At 43.6% G+C, this 20,860-nt stretch overlaps 1 protein-coding gene across 2 annotated transcripts in view; it reads left to right on the forward strand.

The window, feature by feature from the left end:
* Positions 1 to 220: 220 nt before the first annotated feature.
* ATP13A4 (ATPase 13A4) overlaps positions 221 to 20,860 on the forward strand; it is a 153,985-nt gene continuing 133,345 nt past the window's right edge. Inside the window, exons 1-3 of one of the 2 annotated variants that reach the window (XM_040349525.1) lie at positions 221 to 406; positions 15,187 to 15,360; positions 15,458 to 15,592. In XM_040349525.1, the coding sequence (XP_040205459.1) occupies positions 344 to 406; positions 15,187 to 15,360; positions 15,458 to 15,592 (372 nt within the window). In that variant the 5' untranslated portion in view covers positions 221 to 343. The remainder of the gene's footprint in view (positions 407 to 15,186; positions 15,361 to 15,457; positions 15,593 to 20,860) is intronic. The other variant, XM_040349526.1, reaches the window with a different exon arrangement.

Consider the following 20,860-nt stretch of genomic DNA (forward strand, 5'->3'; position numbering starts at 1 on the left):
ATAGTTTTCTTTAGTCAGTTCAAGCTGCATCTTATACTTTCATAACAAGGAGTGTTCTGCAAGTAACCCAGTGCTTGTTTAGGCTTCTTGTCCTCCTTATTGCGCACAGCATGCCTTCAATTATATCACACAGTACAAGCTGGAGGGTGATCCCACTGCTACCTGTCCTGTAAAGGGTTACATCACCTGGTTGGTGTGAGGGGCGGAGCCGCGGAGCCAGAACTCAACTCTTTCACAATTGAAACTTGCTTTTGTCACTGACAGGCCAGCAAGGTGTGCAGACATTCTACTGCACTGGACAGATTTCAGTGCTGCGAACAATAAGGGACACCTCAGTGATTTGATGGGGGAAAAAGTGAATAATGGCCATCGTGCGTTGCTTAACCAAGGAGAGGAAAATGAGATGGTAAGTGACCTCATTTTCTAGAGACGCACGACTCGTAAGCTCTTTATTAAACTTGCCATTGCTTTCTATCTACATTGCTAGAATTTCATGACATCCCCTCAAACAAGTAAGCACTTGCTTTGCTTTGCTGTCTGCAGCATATATATAATCCTTACTGTATTTTAGGAATTCGAACTGTATATAAAACTTATTTCCAAGGCTTTTTTTAAGGTTAGTCAGGTGTGATCTTAATCTCTCTATATTTGCATTCTGCTTGCATTGTATTCCTTCTTGCCTGATCCGTAAAGCTTTGTAAATTTGAAGTTACCCATAGCAACAAATACGCTTTTTGGTGTAGGCCTCATTCACACAGGCATGGGGTTGTATGCATTTATAGGAAGTTTTTTTGTTTTTTAATGCATTTAAATGCGTGTAACGATTTTAAATGCGATGTTGCCCACACTGAGGTTGATTTACTAAAACTGGAGGTTGCAAAATCAGCTTTGCATGGTAGCTAATCGGCTTCTAAATTCAGCTTGTTCAATTAAGCTTTGACAAAAAAAAAAAACCCTGGAAGTCGATTGGCTTCTATGCACCAGATGTTGGTAAATCAACCCCACCGTGTGTTTACTTGTGTTCAGGCGCATTCAGTTTAAGACCCCTTTCACACTGAAGCGTTTTTGGCGATATAAAATAGCGATATTAAAACGCTCTCCATGCATCTCAATGGACCCTTTCACACTGAGTCCTGCAAGCAGCATCTATGGAGCAGCTTTTGGGCTCCAAACACGCCCCTCTCCATTGAAATGAATTGAAAGCGCTGTAAAAACGCCTTACCCTTTCACACCGAGGCACTGCAATAACGCCCTAAAACGTTAGGGTCTTAGCGGTGCTTTACCAGCGTTTTTCGGGCGCTGGCAGTGTGAAAGGGCTCTGAAAGCACTCAGGCTTTCACATTGGGATTGCAGATGAGGCTTCTTTCAGGCGCTTTACAGGCTTTTTTTTTTAAAGCCAAAGCGCCTCCAGTGTGAAAGGGGTCTAACTGTGTTTAGGAAAAAAAAATAGAAATTTGTGCATCCAGGAGCTGATTAGATATTCAGAAGATGTCTAAACGCATGTAAAGGCAGGAGATAGTAATCTAGGAAGTATAAAGTTTGTTTATGATTATATTTTGCAAATCAACATCTGTGTTTAAAACGGACGTATGTGTGTGTGTATATGTATGTATGTGTGTATATGTATGTGTGTATGTGTATATATATATATATATAAATTAGTATAGTGTGTATGAGTTACACTTGTAACTTTTAACACTTGGTTGGATCTGCAACAACAAAGCACGCTCCCGCTCGTTCTCCAAAAAAGGGGATGCGTGCCCAAATTCTGTAATTCAAAGTGCCATACAATGTAGCATAAAGCAGTATTAAACCAAAAGCAAACTTTTATTATATTGCAGTTACCAATTCTTAGATGTGATGGCTGCATTAGTTTCCTTTTTTTTTTTTTTTAGACTTTCTTCCTTTTTTATTTTCATCTGGTGATCCAGCCAGCAAGTCTGTTGTTTTTCCTCAAACTCTCTAGCAGAATGTATCTGTTTATATGGATGAGACAAACCACTTAAAGCGGAGCTTCAGTAATTTTTTTTCATCTTTCCATCTATTAAATCTTCTGCCCTTGTTGTTTTTAACTTTAGATGTAAAACCTTTTTTTTTCTGCCAGTAAATATCTTATACCACCCACTGTTTCTTGTCTGGTCATTAGCCTAGGCTTATGAAATGGTGCACAGCGCTCTCTCACTCTCCTGAGAGTTTGCCAGAAAGGGAGGGGGGGGGGTGAGTCATAAGAGGGCCAATGGGAGCTGCAGAGCTGGTGGTGTGTCTGTGTGAATCCAGAAAGTGAACAGGCAGCAGCTTCAGCTGCCCATAGTTAAAATGGATGCAGCCAGACTCAGTGGAGGGAGATTTCTGCAGCATATTTGACAAGTACAGTATCACAGTATATATAAAATAATATGCAAAGCGGTTGGAGGGAAGCTTCAGAATGGCAAAGATATTTTTTTTTATTACAAATTATGTGAGCAGACTGCAGTTCCTCTTTAACACTGGCAGGGGTGATTACAATGATCAGCTTTTATTTATTCATGCAAAGCCAAAAGGAAAAACATGTTTACTGTAACTGCTTAGAAAGTGTGAGCTGGAGTTTGGTTTTAATTTGTAAGTGTATCGAAATCTGCTAATACATTTTAAGGCCCACCTACCCCCAGACTGACAATGCTGCTGTGCCTCCTGTTCTCATTCCTCCAGAGCTGTGTCTCATTAATACAGGTGTGTTATTGGTCAGATCACCAGGGGGGGAAAAAAGCAGACGAAAACGGATGCAGCCACCACATCTAATGATTGGTAAGCTGCGATATATTACATCTGTGGTTTTAGGTTTAATAATGCTTTATTTTGACAACTGTTTTGAGCGAGTACCGACATTATGGTTGCCAACATTAAGCTACATTGTGATGGTTCTTTGCATTAGAAGTAAAAGATTTTATGCAGTGTTTGGACCCCACATCCTTTTTCTTGGACGTTTGTGTATTAGGGATTGTGATCAGCTGGTATGAGTTCTAAACTTGTAATGTTTTCATAGCCTTGTTTCCTTGTTTGACAGGTCTGGGCAAAGTATTCCTCCTTGACATGCACCATGCTAGTAACCATTAAAATAAGTAAATGTATAATGCCTGATGTACAGACACTCACCTCATTGCCCTGGCAAGACTTTTCTCAGTTAAAAAAGGGTGGCTGGCAGAACTGCTGTAATCCTGTGTGTAAACACCCAGCCTGGGTTCAGATCACCCGGATCTTTCATGCTTCACTTGCAGCTGAATGTTTACTAGTGCCGTGAAAATGCTGGTTTTAGAGAGCATTTAAACCTATTAGCCATCACTATAGAAACAACATTTTTGGAGTGGGCTTTGTACAGGCTTATAATGTTCAGTTCTGTGGGTTTTTTTTTTTTTTTTAATGGCGACTAGTGGTTTTGGTGAGAATCTCTTGTGGTTATGCGATATACAATGCATTATTATAATACATAAATAAATATATTTATTATTAGGGCTCTTTCACACGGAGCGGACCGTTTCCGGGTCCGCTCCGTGTGTCTCCGTCGGCTCAGCGGGGATCCCCGCTCAGCTGTCGGCGGATAGGGCGGTCCCCGCACACAGTGGAGGGACCGCCCTGTCTCTGCTCCGCTGTCCCCTATGGGGAACCTGATGCGGACAGACCGTCTGTCCGTCTGCATCAGTTCCGCTCCGCCGAACGGAAGAAAAATAGGGTTTCTTCCGTTCGGAAAAGCGGATCCCGACTGACGCGGACGCTAGCGGATGCTCCATCCGCTAACGGACACGTTCCCATAGGGATTCATTACAAGTCCGTTAATGGACTTGTAATGAACGGACAGACGGAGCGGACGTCTGAAAGGGGCTTTATGGTACAGGAGGTACATGGTACAGGAGGTGGTCAAAGGCTGCGTGGACATTGTACAGGAGGTGGTCAAAGGCTGCGCGGACATTGTACAGGAGGTGGTCAAAGGCTGCGCGGACATTGTACAGGAGGTGGTCAAAGGCTGCGCGGACATTGTACAGGAGGTGGTCAAAGGCTGCGCGGATATTGTACAGGAGGTGGTCAAAGGCTGCGCGGACATTGTACAGGAGGTGGTCAAAGGCTGCGCGGACATTGTACAGGAGGTGGTCAAAGGCTGCGCGGATATTGTACAGGAGGTGGTCAAAGGCTGCGCGGACATGGTATAGGACAGTAACGGGGTAGTCATAGGCTGTGCAGACATGGTACATCAGAGTAAGAGGAGGTAATTCAGAGGCTGTGGAGTGGTTCTGGTCTTACCTGCCTGTGATGCGCAGAGGCCCACGCAACCACCGAGACTGAGACAAATTCCCGGCGCCATTACATCACTGCGCATGCGCCTGCCTGCTGAAAAAGCCGAGCGTGTATGTACTTTCCCGAGCCGGCTAGCTTTGGAAAAGCACATGCGCAGTTCACATATCGGTCCACAGCCATATTTTTTTTTTACGAGCACCGCTGCAGCCACAGCTCAAAGTGCCCCCAGAACAGGCTGCCTGCCAGCCTACCCGGAAATTTCCCGGCAGGCCAGTCCGGCCCTGGTGTATGGTCAAGATTTTGCAAGAAAGATCCTGTGTAAAACCATTTGCTTGTATGCATGAGCCCCTACAAAAGTGACCTAACAAAAATGTAATTCCTATCAAGGGATTCCAAAAATTACTAAGCCAATCAAAAAAAGCAGGACGTGAAATTTCTAGGGGTGTTTCAGTGTTCTCTTGCGATGCACTAGCCACTTTAAAAATTACTTTAAGCCCTCAAAAATTATATTTTTTCTGAAAGCAAAGGCCCTGTAGATTTAAAATGCGATCAGATGCATTTTTTTTTTTTAATGTTGGAAGAGATTTGCACAGCTGTTTATTACACTCATGTTTTCAGAAAAATAACACTACTGCTCTGTACACACGATCGGTTCGTCTGATAAAAATGGACCATTTTCATCCGACGAACCGATCGTGTGTGGGCCCCATCGTTTTTTTTTTCCCCATCGGTGAAAAAAAATAGAACCTGTTTTAAAAAATTTTGATGGTTGAAAAACCGATAGAAAAAAAACGATCGTCTGTGGGGAAATCCATTGGTCAAAAATCCACGCATGCTCAGAATCAAGTCAACGCATTCTCGGAAGCATTGAACTTCATTTTTCTCTGCACGTCGTTGTGTTTTAAGTCACCGCGTTGGACACGATCGGATTTTTAACTGATGGTGTGTAGGCAAGACTGATTAAAGCTTCATCGGATATCTGATGAAAAAATCCATCGGTCCGTTTTCATCGGATGAACTGATCGTGTGTACGTGGCATAAGATTAATTTTAGTTCACACAAACATAATACCCAATTTTGGTAAAATATAAGACACAGAGTTACATCAGGTAAATGGATACCAAGCATGTCAAGACTCAAAATTGTGCAAATCCATTAAAAGGTGAAAACTCTCAGTATCAAAATGTTTGGCTTTAAAAGCCTTACAGTTTAGAGTTTTTTTTTTTTTTTTAGCGCCTCATCCCAAATGGTCAAATATCAAAAAGGGGGAGAAATTGGAAAGGGATTATCACTGTGCTTACAAATATTAATGGAAGCCATATATATAAAAAGTTGAAGTTTAATAGAGACAAGGTTAAAAATCAAACTGTCAGGTCACCTGTGGCCAGGTGACATATGCACCCCGTTGGAGACTGGGGTGCACTGCAAGGTAGTGAACCCAATAGCAGACTGCTGCGGATGGACAGGAGACGTGAGCCCAAGATTCCCCAGGGTGCGGAATCTAAGGTCCAGCAGGTGTTCACCAAACCCTTTAGTGGTGAGGATGGCCTTCGCTGCAACTGAACCCAGGTTGTGGCCCCTGGGGTCCCCCAGGTCACGCTCCGTAGGGAGAGAGGGGAAGCAGTCACTTAGGACACAAGGGATAGTGATGGGTAAGCCAAGGTCAGGGCGACAGGCAGACAAGGGTAACCAAGGAACAGGCCAAAAGGTCAGGGTCACAGGCAAACAGTAGTAGTCAGAGACGAGCCAAAATCGGTACACAGAAAGGTAAACGTAACACACTGCAGACAGGAACTCAAGCTAACAACAAAGTTGAACAGCAAATCAGACCTGCAGTGCAACAGTTAATATAGACTTCCTGTGATGGCCTGGGTGGGACCATACAGGGAGGAGAGATGGTAAAAGGCAGCCAGATAAGGGAGTCAGGCCTCTCATGAACACATGGAGACAGGTAAGCTGCCAGACATTATTGTATATCCATGACACAAACAAGGCCATTTGTTGAATAATGTTTTTAACATTCAATTATGATGTGGTCATGTGGTGAAAGTTCATATTGGACAGGAATCTTATGTCCGTATATTAACCCGACATGTTTCGCCTAGTGGCTTCATCAGGGGATATACACAAATCACTCAATGACTACATGCGATGCCTCAGAATTCCCAGAGTGGGCCACCGCCAGGAGCGGGACCACCAAGAAGAGGGAAGGCACTACGCAGCCACAGAGGACACACAATGACCAGTTTAAAAGAGAGTGACCTCAAAGCATATGGTGGAGGGCGCCTATGATATAGAGCTGCTTATATCCGATAGGGATGGAATAAATAACTCTTTTAAATAAAGAGAGATGGTATGCAGGTCGCCCTCCGTCTCTAGTTTAGAGTTAGTGGTACTAAACCCAAAAAAGTCAAGTCTGTTTGTATATGCACATTAGCATGCTTGTTAATGGGCTTACTCTCTGTGCCTCACCAGCATGACTCCTTTCCCTATTCTAGCCACTAGCAAAATGCGTGCCAACCCCAGCAGGGCACGGCTATTTATTAGCCCTGCCCATGCTAAAGATGACCACTGAGGGCACTCAGGGCTGCTGTGTCCAATCGGACTGCAGCTCCCCTGATGACACCTATGGGGGGCCACAGAGGAACAATCTATTTCTTAGTCTCTTCTTCCCCCTGCACCACAGTACAGCACCGGTGTCACCCACAGCATAGAGGATATACTATACCTGCCCCCAAGGGTAGGGTTGGTGAGCTCACCATCCTTAGTTTTGAATGGCGACTTCCAAAGGGCAAAAAGCCCTGGGACACAACAACAACTTTTAGTTAACACATATTACAGTTAATAATAAAACCTATTTTATACTCGAGAGAAGTTGAGCTCAGTGGTATTTAACTATAATATGGATTAGTGAAAGGATTTTCATGTTTTTGCAATGGATTACCAAGACTGCTTCAGTATGTATGGAGTGATGGTGATACATTTTTATGCTGACATTGTTGTTTGCCATGGGAACTAAAATACAACTTCCAAAGAAACACAAGTTCCTAAAGCGAGTTACCAGTGATCCATATACGGTAACTGCTGCACCAATATTTTCCAAAAGTCGGCATTCTTTAGAGCTTGTTCACATCTCCACATTTTGCCTTCATTTCAGCATCATGGTTTTCTAACTCGGGTAAATACAGGGGCCCGGATTCAGATACAAGATACAACGGTGTATCTCCTGATACGCCTTTGTATTTCTGAGTCCGGCCGTCGTATCTATGCGCCTGATTCATAGAATCAGGTTACGCATAGATATCCCTAAGATCCGACAGGTGTAAGTGTCTTACACCGTCGTATCTTAGGCTGCAATTTCACGCTGGCCGATAGGTGGCGCTTCCATTTGTTAATGCGTGGAATATGCAAATTTGTATTTACGTCGATTCAGAAGCGAACGACCGCCCGGTGCTTTTTTTTTTTTTTCCGTCGTTTGCGTTCGGCTTTTTCCGGCGTAAAGTTACCCCTGCTATATGAGGGGTATGTGCGGCGTATCCTATGTTAAGTATGGCCGTCGTTTCTGCGCCGAGTTTTGAAATTTTTACATCGTTTGCGTAAGTCGTTCGCGAATACAGCTGGACGTAATTTACGTTCACGTCGAAAGCATGACGATTTGCCGACGTCATTTGGAGCATGCGCACTGGGATTCATTCGTGGCCGGCGCATGCGCAGTTTGTTTGGCGCGGAGACGCGCATCATTTAAATGATACACGCCCCCTACCCGCCGAATTTGAATTCCGCCGGGGGATTTACGCCGCCGCAACTTTACAGGCAAGTGCTTTGTGAATAAAGCACTTGCCTGAAAAACTTGCGGCGGCGTAACGTAAATGAGATACGTTACGCCAGCAGAAAGATCCGCTGATCTTTCTGAATCTGGCCCAGGGACTGTTCAAAAGTTGCTAAATCTGTGTAGACTGTATAGTGATTTTTTTTTTTTATATACAGTACAGACCAAAAGTTTGGACACACCTTCTCATTCAAAGAGTTTTCTTTATTTTCATGACTATGAATTGTAGATTCACACTGAAGGCATCAAAACTATGAATTAACACATGTGGAATTATACATAACAAAAAAGTGTGAAACAACTGAAAATATATTTCATATTCTAGGTTCTTCAAAGTAGCCACCTTTTGCTTTGATTACTGCTTGGCACACTCTTGGCATTCTCTTGATGAGCTTCAAGAGGTAGTCACCTGGCACAGCACCCCATCACTCTCCTTCTTGGTCAAATAGCCCTTACACAGCCTGGAGGTGTGTTTGGGGTCATTGTCCTGTTGAAAAATAAATGATGGTCCAACTAAACGCAAACCGGATGGAATAGCATGCCGCTGCAAGATGCTGTGGTAGCCATGCTGGTTCAGTATGCCTTCAATTCTGAATAAATCCCCAACAGTGTCACCAGCAAAGCACCCCCACACCATCACACCTCCTCCTCCATGCTTCACGGTGGGAACCAGGCATGTAGAGTGCATCCGTTCACCTTTTCTGCGTCGCACAAAGACACGGGGGTTGGAACCAAAGATCTCAAGTTTGGACTCATCAGACCAAAGCACAGATTTCCACTGGTCTAATGTCCATTCCTTGTGTTCTTTAGCCCAAACAAGTCTCTTCTGCTTGTTGCCTTTCTTTGGCAGTGGTTTCCTAGCAGATATTCTACCATGAAGGCCTGATTCACACAGTCTCCTCTTAACAGTTCTAGAGATGTGTCTGCTGCAAAAGGTGGCTACTTTGAAGAACCTAGAATATGAAATATATTTTCAGTTGTTTCACACTTTTTTGTTATGTATAATTCCACATGTGTTAATTCATAGTTTTGATGCCTTCATTGTGAATCTACAATTTTCATAGTCATGAAAATAAAGAAAACTCTTTGAATGAGAAGGTATGTCCAAACTTTTGGTCTGTACTGTGTGTGTGTGTATGTGTATATGTATATATGTGTATGTGTGTATATATACTGTATTTATTGGCGTATAACACTCACTTTTTAACCCTGAAAATAGAGGGTAAACTATGCCTGCGTGTTATACGCAGGGGTCTGTGGAAAGTTTTTTTCCTGAAACTTCCCTCTTAAAGTTAGGGTGCGTGTTATACGCCTGTGCATGTTATATGCCGATAAATACGGGTGTATATATATATATATATATATATATATATATATATATATATATATATATATAATTATAATTTTTTTTTTAAATATATCTTTTCATGTAACACTGAAGAAATTACACTTTGCTACAATGTAAATTAGTGAGTGTACAGCTTGTATAACAGTGTAAATTTGCTGTCCCCTCAAAATAACACACAGCCATTATTGTCTGAACTCCTGGCAACAAAAGTGAGTACACCACTAAGTGAAAATGTCCAAATTGGGCCCAAAGTGTCTCCGAAAGGAGAGGATCATGCTCTGCCACAGTACATGTTGGCATTCATGGTTCCCTCAATGAACTGTAGCTCCCCAGTGCCAGCAGCACTTTTGCAGCCCCAGTCCATGACACTCCCACCACCATGCTTGACTGTAGGCAAGACACACTTGTTTTTTGTACTCCTCCCCTGGTTGCCCCCACACACGCTTGACACCATCTTAATTAAATACGTTTAACTTGGTCTCATCAGAACACGGTTCCAGTAATCTTTGTTTGCTTGTCTTCAGCAAGGGGTGCAGGCTTTCCTGTGCATCATCCTTAGAAGAGGCTTCCTTCTGGGACAACAGCCATGCAGACCAATTTGATGCAGAGTGCAGCGTATGGTCTAAAACTGACGGGCTGACCCGCCCCCCACCCACTCAACCTCTGCAGCAATGCTGGCAGCACTTATACGTCTATTTCCCAAAGACTACCTCTGGATGTGACGCTGAGCATGTGCACTCAACTTCTATGGTCGACCATGGCGAGGCCTGTTCTGAGTGGAACCTGTTCTGTTAAACCACTTTATGGTATTGGTCACCGTGCTGCAGCTCAGTTTCAGGGTCTTGGCAATCTTCTTATAGCCCGGGGGCCACATGTGGCTCTTAGAGCCTTTTGATGTGGCCCACGACCTCCTTCTCTGGTATGGAATAGAATACTGTTATTAAAGCGGATGTGCCACTAAACAAATATATTAAAAGCCAGCAGCTACAAATACTGCAGCTGCTGACTTTTAATATAAGGACACTTACCTGTCCTGGAGTCCAGCGGTGATCGCAGCAGATGACGAGCCGATCGCTCGTCACCCTGCTGCTCCCCCCTCCATCCACGGTGAGGGAACCAGGAAGTGAAGCGCTCCGGCTTCACTGCCCGGTTCCCTACGGCGCATGCGCGAGTCGCGCTGCGCCCACCGATTGGCTCCCGCTGTGTGCTGGGAGCCGAGTGTTCCCAGCATACAACGGGGGACGGACGGGAAGCGGAGAAAAAACCCGTCCTTTGCCCGTATCGTAGGGCCGGAAGTGGGTGCAGATACCTGTCTGTAGACAGGTATCTGCACCCCCCTGAAAGGTGTCAAATGTGACACCGGAGGGGGGGAGGGTGCCGATCAGCAGGACTCCACTTTAGAGTGGAGATCCGCTTTAAGGTCAGTTTAATACTAAAATCACAGTGTGTATATATACGGGCATATCTGTTCTGCAGTAGTTACTCAGCTGCTTTCCAATTGGTCCCTCCATTTACCTCTAAGGAGTGGCGGATGTAAACCAACTTGTGTCCTACCTCCAATCTGCATATGCAGAGTGAAGATAGACCTGTTATGCATCCGTTCCGCTGATTGTGGCCCGCGACCAGTTACCAAGCTGCTTAGGTGGCCCTCGCGCTTCAAAAGATTGTGTGTATATATACGAAAAAAAATTCACTAGCGCTCTATGGGAAAGGACTAATATCCCAAAGTGTCAGCATAGAAGACTCTTATGTGGGGTTGGCGTGGACAGTCCAGTGCTGCGGAATCCGTGGTACCCGGAAGTACCAAACATACAGAGAAAATTGTGGATGTCCATGAGCGCGGATTTTTTGGTGTTTTCGCTTCAAAAGGTTGGGCACCCCTGGCCTATGCCATTTTTATGTAGAGCAACAATTCTTTTTTTTTCAGATCCTCAGAGATTTCTTTGTCATGAGGTAACATGTTGAACTTCCAGTGACCAGTATGAGGCTGGGATCACACTATACTACATGACAGCAGTACAACTGTTATCCTACTTTTCTCTGCGACATCTGACCTACATTAGTCCTACATCCATCCGACTTTCATGAACAGGATACTACTTTGATCCAACTTTGTGATAGTCTGACTTGTTCTTTGACCAATCAAAACAATCCCAGTGTGAGATAAATTCCTTTTACTGCTGCTGTAATCACAGTCGGATGGTAAGGACAAGGCTCCTACTTGGGTCTGACTTCAGTGATATTCAATGGGCTGAAGTAGGATCACTGTCGGACCAAAGTAGTACAGGGACCATTTTCAAAGTCGGACTGACTTGTGTCGGACCAGTTAAGACGTCTCTCATAGGGAAACATTTTTTGGTCTAGTAAAAAATTTTTGGTCTGGTAATGCCAAAAACTTGGCAAAAAAATGACATTCTCAAAAAACTTATTATGCCTCTTATAAAATACCTAGGGGTTTTTGCTTTCCAAAATGTGGTTATTTTTTTGTGTTTCTACTGTCCTGGTGCTCCAAGGCTTCCGAAAGTGTGATAGGTAGTTAGGAAATGAGTGTAATTTATGCCCCTTGAATGCCTGAAGGTGCTACTTGAATGTTGGGCTGCTCTGTTGCACCTCTGTTTCTGGCTCTTGCACTTGTGGTGTATGTAATTTCTTATGTTCGTTTTGAACATCCAGCCCATCCCTACTGTACATGACACTCAACTTCCTCCGAACGAGCTGAAATTCTGGCATTAGGACCTATGCCCAAACAAGCAAAGCTTGTTTTGGACCTGCCTGCTCACCACTGTCTCTTCTAAACACAGACACAAATTCTGGGCCAGATTCAGGTAGAATTCCGGCGGCGTAACGTATTGCATTTACGTTACACTGCCGCAAGTTTTACGGGCAAGTGCTTGATTCACAAAGCACTTGCCTGTAAACTTGCGGCGGCGTAGCGTAAATCTGTCCGGCGCAAGCCCGCCTAATTCAAATGGGGGCGTGTATCATTTAAATTAGGCGCGTTCCCGCGCTGAATGTACTGCGCATGCTCCGTTTTGAAATTTCCCTCGGTGCTTTGTGCGAAATGACGTTGCACCGACATAATTTTTTTGAACGGCGACGTGCGTTACGTCCTTTCCTATTCACGGACGACTTACGCAAAAAAAAAATTAAAATTCGACGCGGGAACGACGGCCATACTTTATCATGGCAAATCTAAATATAAGCCAAGAAATAGCAGCTGTAACTATACGCCGGAAAAAGCCGACTAGCGACGACCGCGCGTACCTTCGTGGATCGCCGTAAACAGCTAATTGGCATACCCGGCGCGGAAAACGACACGAACTACACCCAGCGGGCGCCAAAGTATTACACCTACGATCCGAAGGCGTACGAAGCCGTACGCCTGTCGGATCGAAGGCAGAAGCCGTCGTATCTTGGTTTGAGAGGTCAAAATAAAGATACAACGCGGCAAATTTGAAAGTACGCCGGAGTATCAGCAGATACTCCGGCGTACTTCTTCTGTGAATCTGGCCCTCTGTGTTTTAGAAGTGACAGCTTGCCTCGCATTCAGGGTAGGGACAAGGGAGGTGCAGGTGTCCCAGATGCCATGTGTTCATGGGTGAGAGGGGTGCGTCTCATGGTACAGTAGGCTGCACCCTCTGTGATAACCTTCCAAATGGAAGGGCAAAATAATTTCCAATAAACCTACTGTAACCCTTCACAAGCAGAACATATATAACCAGGCAAATTATACTGAAGTAGGCCCAACTGCAAAGCACAGTCAACCTTTAAAAATGTAATTTTGTCTATCGCAAATCCATGAAACAATTTACCCCCCCCCCCCCCCCCCCCTATATAGAATTTACCAGGGGGAAAAAAACAACCCACACACATATGCATGTATTGGAGAGATGTACTGCATATTTCTCTGTTTTATCCCTGTATAAGACGCTTCCTTTTAATTCCTTTTGTGGGCTAACACGCTGCTTTTTTGTGAATTAGTGGTGTCAGCTCTGCCTGTTGTCTTTTGCTAAATTACCGAATCCTTTTCTCTTTTACTCATCCCCACATCTTAAGAACTAATTGTCCTGTAGTCCAAAATAAAAACTGGGAGTGGCTGATTAAACTGCTTTGTGTAGCACAGAAAATGTGCAATTTTGCACATATCAAATACAGAGAACAAAACCCTTCAATTGTATGTTTTATTACATCAAAGGGAAGCAACAAGTTCATTGTTGGGGTTTACATACAAACTATTCGTGTATGTGCCAGGGTCAGCTGTGCTCCCAGTAAGCAGTTATAGATCTCCTAAATTGGTAACCTGTAAATGTTCCTGTTACCTGATTGCCTAAGATCCGGTTCACACTGGTGCGACTCGTCAGGTGACTCAGTCGCCTGACAAGTCGCGTCCCATTCTATTCAATAGAACCGTTCTAATAGGAGCGACGCAAGTCGCTCCGACATAGAAAATGGTTCTTGTACGACTTTGGGGGCGACTCGGGGCGACTTGCATTGACTTCTATACAGAAGTAACTTTGCAAGTTGCCTCTGAAGTCGTCTTCAGGATGCCTTGCCGAGTCGCCCCCGAAGTCATGCCACCCCAGTGTGAACCGGCTCTTAGAGACACCTGAATGTTAATGTTATTTACCCAAACAGCAAAGGAGGATGGGTTCTAGGAGCCAATCAGGTGTGTTACATGCACATGTGCTGACAAAAAACATACTGATTGGAGGAGAAAGCGGAGAGCAGAGGGGTGAGATCATCTGTCTGCTGTTTCTTTACCGACCAGTTACAGGCTGGGCCTGAAACATGATCTAGCTGTATAGTGAAAAAGTCAGATCTACAACCTAAATCTGACAGTCCAGTGAAAATCTCAGAATTGGATGAACATACATTTTAATTCTTTGCCAAGTAAAACATTTTACAATATGTGTATGTAGCACTACCCCCGAAGGAGCTGCTGGTTTTAAGTACACCTCCCCAGAATGCACAGCGGGTCGACCACGCCCACTGAACTGCTTCTGGGAAAGAGATACTCAATGCATCCAGCCTGCTGCCTTTCCAACCTTGACCTGTGGTAACAGCGACACCCACCATCAAGGGGAAAAGTGTGCAACCCGGCTGAACTGAAACAGAACCAACAATTTAGCATAATCATTCTGAGCTAAATTACAGCTCAGGCAACTAAAATTTAACAAATAGCCCATACTCAATGGGAGCATGGCGCTACATGTATTTCAACTATACTTGAAGTACAGTTTATCAGCGTAAACCACTAACCACTGTGTTTCCATTTGGTATCACTTGCGGCAATTTAGGCAGAACAAATGAACTTGCCACTAAGATTCTGTTAGAGAGAAACGATTCCTCTATTGCAAAGAACAGGTTGCGTTATAATTTTTATTGGCTATAAGTGGTTGAAGGCACCAGGCATAATGGTGATGACAAAAAGGGGCATATTTATAAAACGGCTAATCTGACATTTGCCAAACATTTACTACAAGTGAATCTTTCACATGCATGTGTTTTAAATGATAGTGATCAATTTACCAGCGGTGAACATTTGGTAAAAGGCAGGCACATTCATTGTTTTAAAAATATGCCCCAAAGTATGAAGCTTAACTTTTTACCTTGTAATCACTGCAAAGTCTGCAATCCTTTTTAGTCTAACATCTTGGATTATATGCATTTCACTTTAAAATGCTGTATCACATGTTCTTTTGTACAGCGCTAATGTTTGATTTCTCTGTTCTTGCTCCAATAGGACATTTTTGGTTACCGAACCAGCTCTTGCCGAACAGCATTGTGCATTTTTGGATACATATTCACACTTGGATTTCTCTTGCTTATATTCTACTGGAAACCAGAGTGGCATGTATGGGCCAACTGCATTCCATGTTCCCTCCAAGAAGCCGATGTTGTTCTACTTAGAACCACAGTAAGTTGAAATAGAAGCTAATCACTAGATTTGATAATTAACTGTCATATTTGTTACCATGTCGAATATTACAATCACCTGAGCTGTGTCCTTCTAGGATGCCTTCAAAGAGCACACGTGGAAGGATGTGCTGTCAATGAAGTTGTCGGAATTTCAGCACAAGTCTTTATTTGCTAGCGCACAAGATGAGGATTCAGTCATTAAGAAATCAGTGATAGGTACAGAACACCATGTAAGTTTTTATAATGTGTTCTTTTTTGTAATGTATTTTTATTCAAAGTTTTGTTACATGCAAAGGTAGTCATGTGTCATCAGTATTATGTTTTACTATCTGTTTAAACATAGACCATCCAACAAAATGGTAAACTTACTTGAGCAGTAGGTACAATGTTCAGGGTTGCAACAAAGCTAATCAAATTGTGTAAACAAATGTGTTGAAAATACTGTAATTGTGAGATTGGATCTATCTTGCCAGTCAGAAAAGGGGTAGTGCACAACCAATATTTGATTGAGAGCTGGGTAATTTCAGGAGATGGTTGGTAGGACATGCTTGCTTGATAGATGCGTATGCAATTGGAACAATGGTGATCCAGACGGTATAAGTCGGCATGCCCACCAGATATACAATACAAATCTAGGACAGTGGGAAAAAGTTTGAAGTTTTGTAGACAATACCATTGTGTTAGGAGTTTAAAGTTGTGCTCCTGCGCTGTGCCGGATATAGTAGTTTGATGAGTTAGGAGACCGGATTTATTATAGTTGTTGTCCGAAAGGGAATGTTCATACTCCCTCTCTGCAGTGATGAATGGACAGTTATGAAATGCAAACATTAACAGACTGTTGTAGACTTATGAAATCATATGTGATGTGTGCGTCTATTGTAAGAGCATGGATTCCAAGGAAAGGTGAGTCATTGATGTCTAAAGAGTTTGTATAAGTTTTTTAAATGTAAGTAGTGAAGCCAAAAGCCTGGATGGGCTAGTTGATTGAGGAACAATTCCATTAGTTGTTTACTTAAGGACCCCTTCACGTCGGCAGAATGGCACAGCTTGGCACAATCACGTACATGTACGTGTCTCTTTAAGCCCAGCCGTGGGGTCGCGAGCGCACCGCCGGCGGCGCACTCGCGACCCGGTCCGAAGCTCCATGACCAGACCGGATCGCCGCCGGTGTCCCGCGAGCGGTCTCCGGAGCTGAAGAACGGGGAGAGGTGTGTGTAAACACACCTTCCCGTTCTTCATTGTGTCAGTAATCGTCTGTTCCCTGATATAGGGACAGACGATCATTGACGTCACACTTCCAGCCCCGCCCCCCTGCAGTTAGAAACACATATGAGGTCACACTTAACCCCTACAGTGCCCCCTAATGGTTAACTCCTAAACTGCAATTGTCATTTTCACAGTAAACATTTTTATAGCACTTTTTGCTGTGAAAATTACAATGGTCCCAAAAATGTGTGAAAATTGTCCGATGTGTCCGCCATAATGTTGTAGTCACGAAAAAAATCGCTTATCGCCGCCATTAGTAATAAAAAAATAATTATTAATTAAAAATGCAATAAAACTATCCCCTATTTTGTAAACGCTATACATTTTGGGCAAACCAATCGATAAACGCTTATTGCGATTTTTATTTTATTTTTTACAAAAAATAGGTAGAAGAATACGTATCGGCCTAAACTGAGGGAAAAAAACGTATTTTTTATATATTTTTGGGGGATATTTATTATAGCAAAAAGTAAAAAATATTGGGTTTTTTTTTCAAAATTGTCGCTCTATTTTTGTTTATAGCGCAAAAAATAAAAACCGCAGAGGTGATCAAATACCACCAAAAGAAAGCTCTATTTGTGGAAAAAAAAATGTTGGGGAGCCACGTCTCACAACCGCGCAATTGTCAGTTAAAGCGACTCAGTGCCGAATCGCAAAAAGGGGCAAGGTCCTTAACCTGCATAATGGTCTGAGTCTTAAGTGATTAAGGCCATCAGGCAAAGGGGCTTGGGGAGCAGTAGTGAATTTGCGCTTCCCTTAAAAATGTGTGATTCTAAACACAACCTGGGGCTGGTGATGGAAAGGGTTAATTGACAATTCCAGCAGGACAACACCTGATAATTAACCACAGTAATGTTAGAGAAGCAAGTGAACAGAGTAAATGAATGAGAATGGGACAGACAAAAATCTGATTTGGTGCTGCTATTTGTGAAACTGCTGAAATGGGCAGCGATAAACAGAATATAATTAAGACAAATAATATAGCGCAACCCCCAAATAAAAAAGTGAATGGGTGAAAATAAAACACTCAAAAACGAATATAACAAATAATGAATGTGAATAAAACAATATGTTTGTGGCACCAGGTTATAAAAATATATATAAAGTCCACTGGCTGTAAAAGAGAGCACTGGATCGCTGTTCAAACGATAACTGATTGTTCACATAGTGATATATCTTCAATGTGCAGGAATGCAACATAAAAAATGGGTGAATTAATATGTCTGCTACAAAAGGCTATTACGGTGTATAAAAACATATATAGTCCACTTGTTGTAAATGAAAAAGCGCTGAGTCACTATTCAGAGAAGCGGCTGATTCCATCATACAGTAATACAGCTTCAGTATGCATGAATATAAGATGAAAAAATCCGGGCTGGATGGCCCCTTACCAGAAAGGAGATCATACAGGCATAAAGTAGGATTCTTTAAACCAGAGAGGTGCAGGAAACAGGAGATCCATCTTCCCAGGTTCCCAGGGACGCTCACAATCTGCTCTGCTCGGGCTCAAACCGGGGGGCTTGGAGGACAGGGGAGTGAAACTCTGGCTTGCCCATTATAGGGGTCAATGAACTGATTTATGAGAAAATCTTGAGGCCCCGTACACACGTCCGAGGAACTCGACGGGCAAAACGCATCGTTTTGCTCGTCGAGTTCCTTGTGAAGCCGCCGAGGATCTCGGCGAGCCAAGTTGCCCCATTGACCAACGAGGAAATAGAGAACATGTTCTCTATTTGGCTCGACGAGTTCCTCGTCGGCTTCCTCGGCCAAAAGTGTACACACGACCGGGTTTCTCGGCAGAATGCGCCTCCGATCGAGTTTCTGGCTGAATTCTGCCGAGAAACTCGGTCGTGTGTACGGGGCCTGAGAGTATCAATTGAAGCATAACACATAAGCAGAAAGGAAGATAAAAACAAAGAAGTGGTGCATGGATGTGGTCTTTATCAATGTGTCACCCAAAGCAAGGAAGCGAGGGGGAAATCTGTGAGCATCTGTTCCAGTGGTATCTATAGTTTGCTGTTTTAAGAGAAAACCAATTAACAATAAGTCTCAATAATGAAATCCGCAACTAAAAGCTCCTGATCCCAGCGCTCAAAAATTAAGATAAACTGATGTTATGCAAATAAGTGCAGCTATTATAAAATGGTCACTAAATGCTTGAAAATCCAAAAATCAATCGAGCATTAACAGCGCTCTCTCAGTACAAATACGTACTGTATGCTTAAAGTTTATAGACTAAATATATCAAGTCCACACATTAATAATAATAAATGGGCCCACAAGCAACAGAACATACACGTGAATACACGTGGGCACACTGAAAAACAGTGCTTGGATGCTGAGAAATTAGTAACCTGCATCCATTCCAGGGTGAGGAAACAAAGGATCTTTTCAAATGTCGTCACCACCACACCGCATGTACTTCACACCCCTATGGTAATGCACTCGCCACAAGGTCTAATGAGACAAGCTTCAAACCAGTCCGGTGAGTCTGTACAGACGACCGAACATGTCCGACGGACCAGTTTCAGCAGACATGTTCGGTCGTGTGTAGGCCCGACCGGACAATTGTCCGGCGGATCGGACAGTTTCCAGCGGACAAATGTTTCTTAGCATGCTAAGAAACCTGTCCGCTGGAACCATGTCCGTCGGACATGTTCGGTCGTCTGTACAGACTCACCGGACATGTCCGACCGGCCGCCATCCCTCGCATGCGTCGTACTGATTCGACGCATGCGTGGAAGCTTTGAACTTCCAGGGCCGCCCACGTCGCTGCGTCATCGTCGCAGCGACGGCGCGGCCACGTCCCCGCGGATTTCTGTCTGATGATGTGTACAACCATCAGACCGAAATCTCCGACCGGACATGTCCGCTGAAAACGGTCCGGCAGACCATTTTCAGCGGACTGTCCGGTCGTCTGTACGAGGCCTTAGAGTGGTCACAGATCGTTCTCATCACGCCCAGTAACACATAAAGAAAAGGGAACAGAACACATAGCGTAATCCTGTACCAATTTTACAAACTTTCCCCAAGATAAAATAGCGCTTACAAGATAAAAGGTAACAATTCACATTAATCCAATAGAGCAACCACTGCACAGTCAGCCTTTGTACTCTCACCAATTCCTGGATAACCTGACCGTGGTGATGCCTGGGACGAGGTGACTTCTCAGCATCTAAGCACTGTTTCTTAGTGTGCCCACGTTCATTCACATGTATGTTCTGTTGCTCGTGGGCACACTTATTATTCATGTATGGACTTGATATTTTTAGTCTATGAACTTTGAGCGTACAGTAAGTAATACCTCTCATAACCTCAAATATCGCTGCTTTATAAAATAATTCCATATAGGGGAAGCCCCATCCCTCAATCCCATTAATTTTTTTTGTACTGTAGTACAGAGGGTTTGGAACAAGTAAAAAAAGTGGGGAAGGATGTCATTATACACAATCTTATTTTACTCAACTGAGTATTGGTGAGGTTTGAAAATGAATGTGTAATGTGAAGCCTAGTGAAAGGCAGAAGCCTCTTAAAATATGTGTACTTGATACTGATTTGGGACACTTATTTGTGGGTGTTATTAGTTTTGTAAATGTATTTGCTTAAATGGTGTAACACAGTCTCTGATGACTCCCTGTGCAAAACATGCCTCTAAACTGTAAGATAGACTGGTATGTGGCCGTTAAGCACTGAACGCTACATTCTGGCACTTTCCAGACCTCTGTGCACTGTCAGAGCACTCTCCAGTGTTAGAGCAGTAATATAGCCTTGGGTGTAACCCAGTCCGATTTCTCCCAGTGGTATATAAGCCTCTAATATTGTGGCACTTTTCACACCTTGTGCGCTGCATTGTGACACCTTGTGCATAGGGTTGAGTGAACCCGAACTGTAAAGTTCGGGTTCGTACCGGACTTTTGGGTTTTTGGTACCCGGACCTGAACAATTTGCTGTAAGTTCGGGTTCGGTGTTCGGCAATGTAATTGCATGCTGCAGGGCAGCCAATCACTATTTGTTTTACTTGTGTGACCTAGAAGCCATCACAGCCAGTGCAGCTTGTGACCCAGCATGTGACCCAGCCTCTATATAAGCTAGAGGCACATAGCACAGCTTGTCACTCTGCTTTAGATAGGGTAGGGAAAGGCTGCTGATGCTCTGAGGGACAGAATTAGATAGGAGTCAGACTGTCCTGCTTCAGATATCAAATTACACCAGCACTGCATATGTTCCTGTGA

This window comes from Rana temporaria, chromosome 4, assembly GCF_905171775.1.
Source record: "Rana temporaria chromosome 4, aRanTem1.1, whole genome shotgun sequence".
In the NCBI taxonomy this organism is placed as follows: domain Eukaryota; kingdom Metazoa; phylum Chordata; class Amphibia; order Anura; family Ranidae; genus Rana; species Rana temporaria.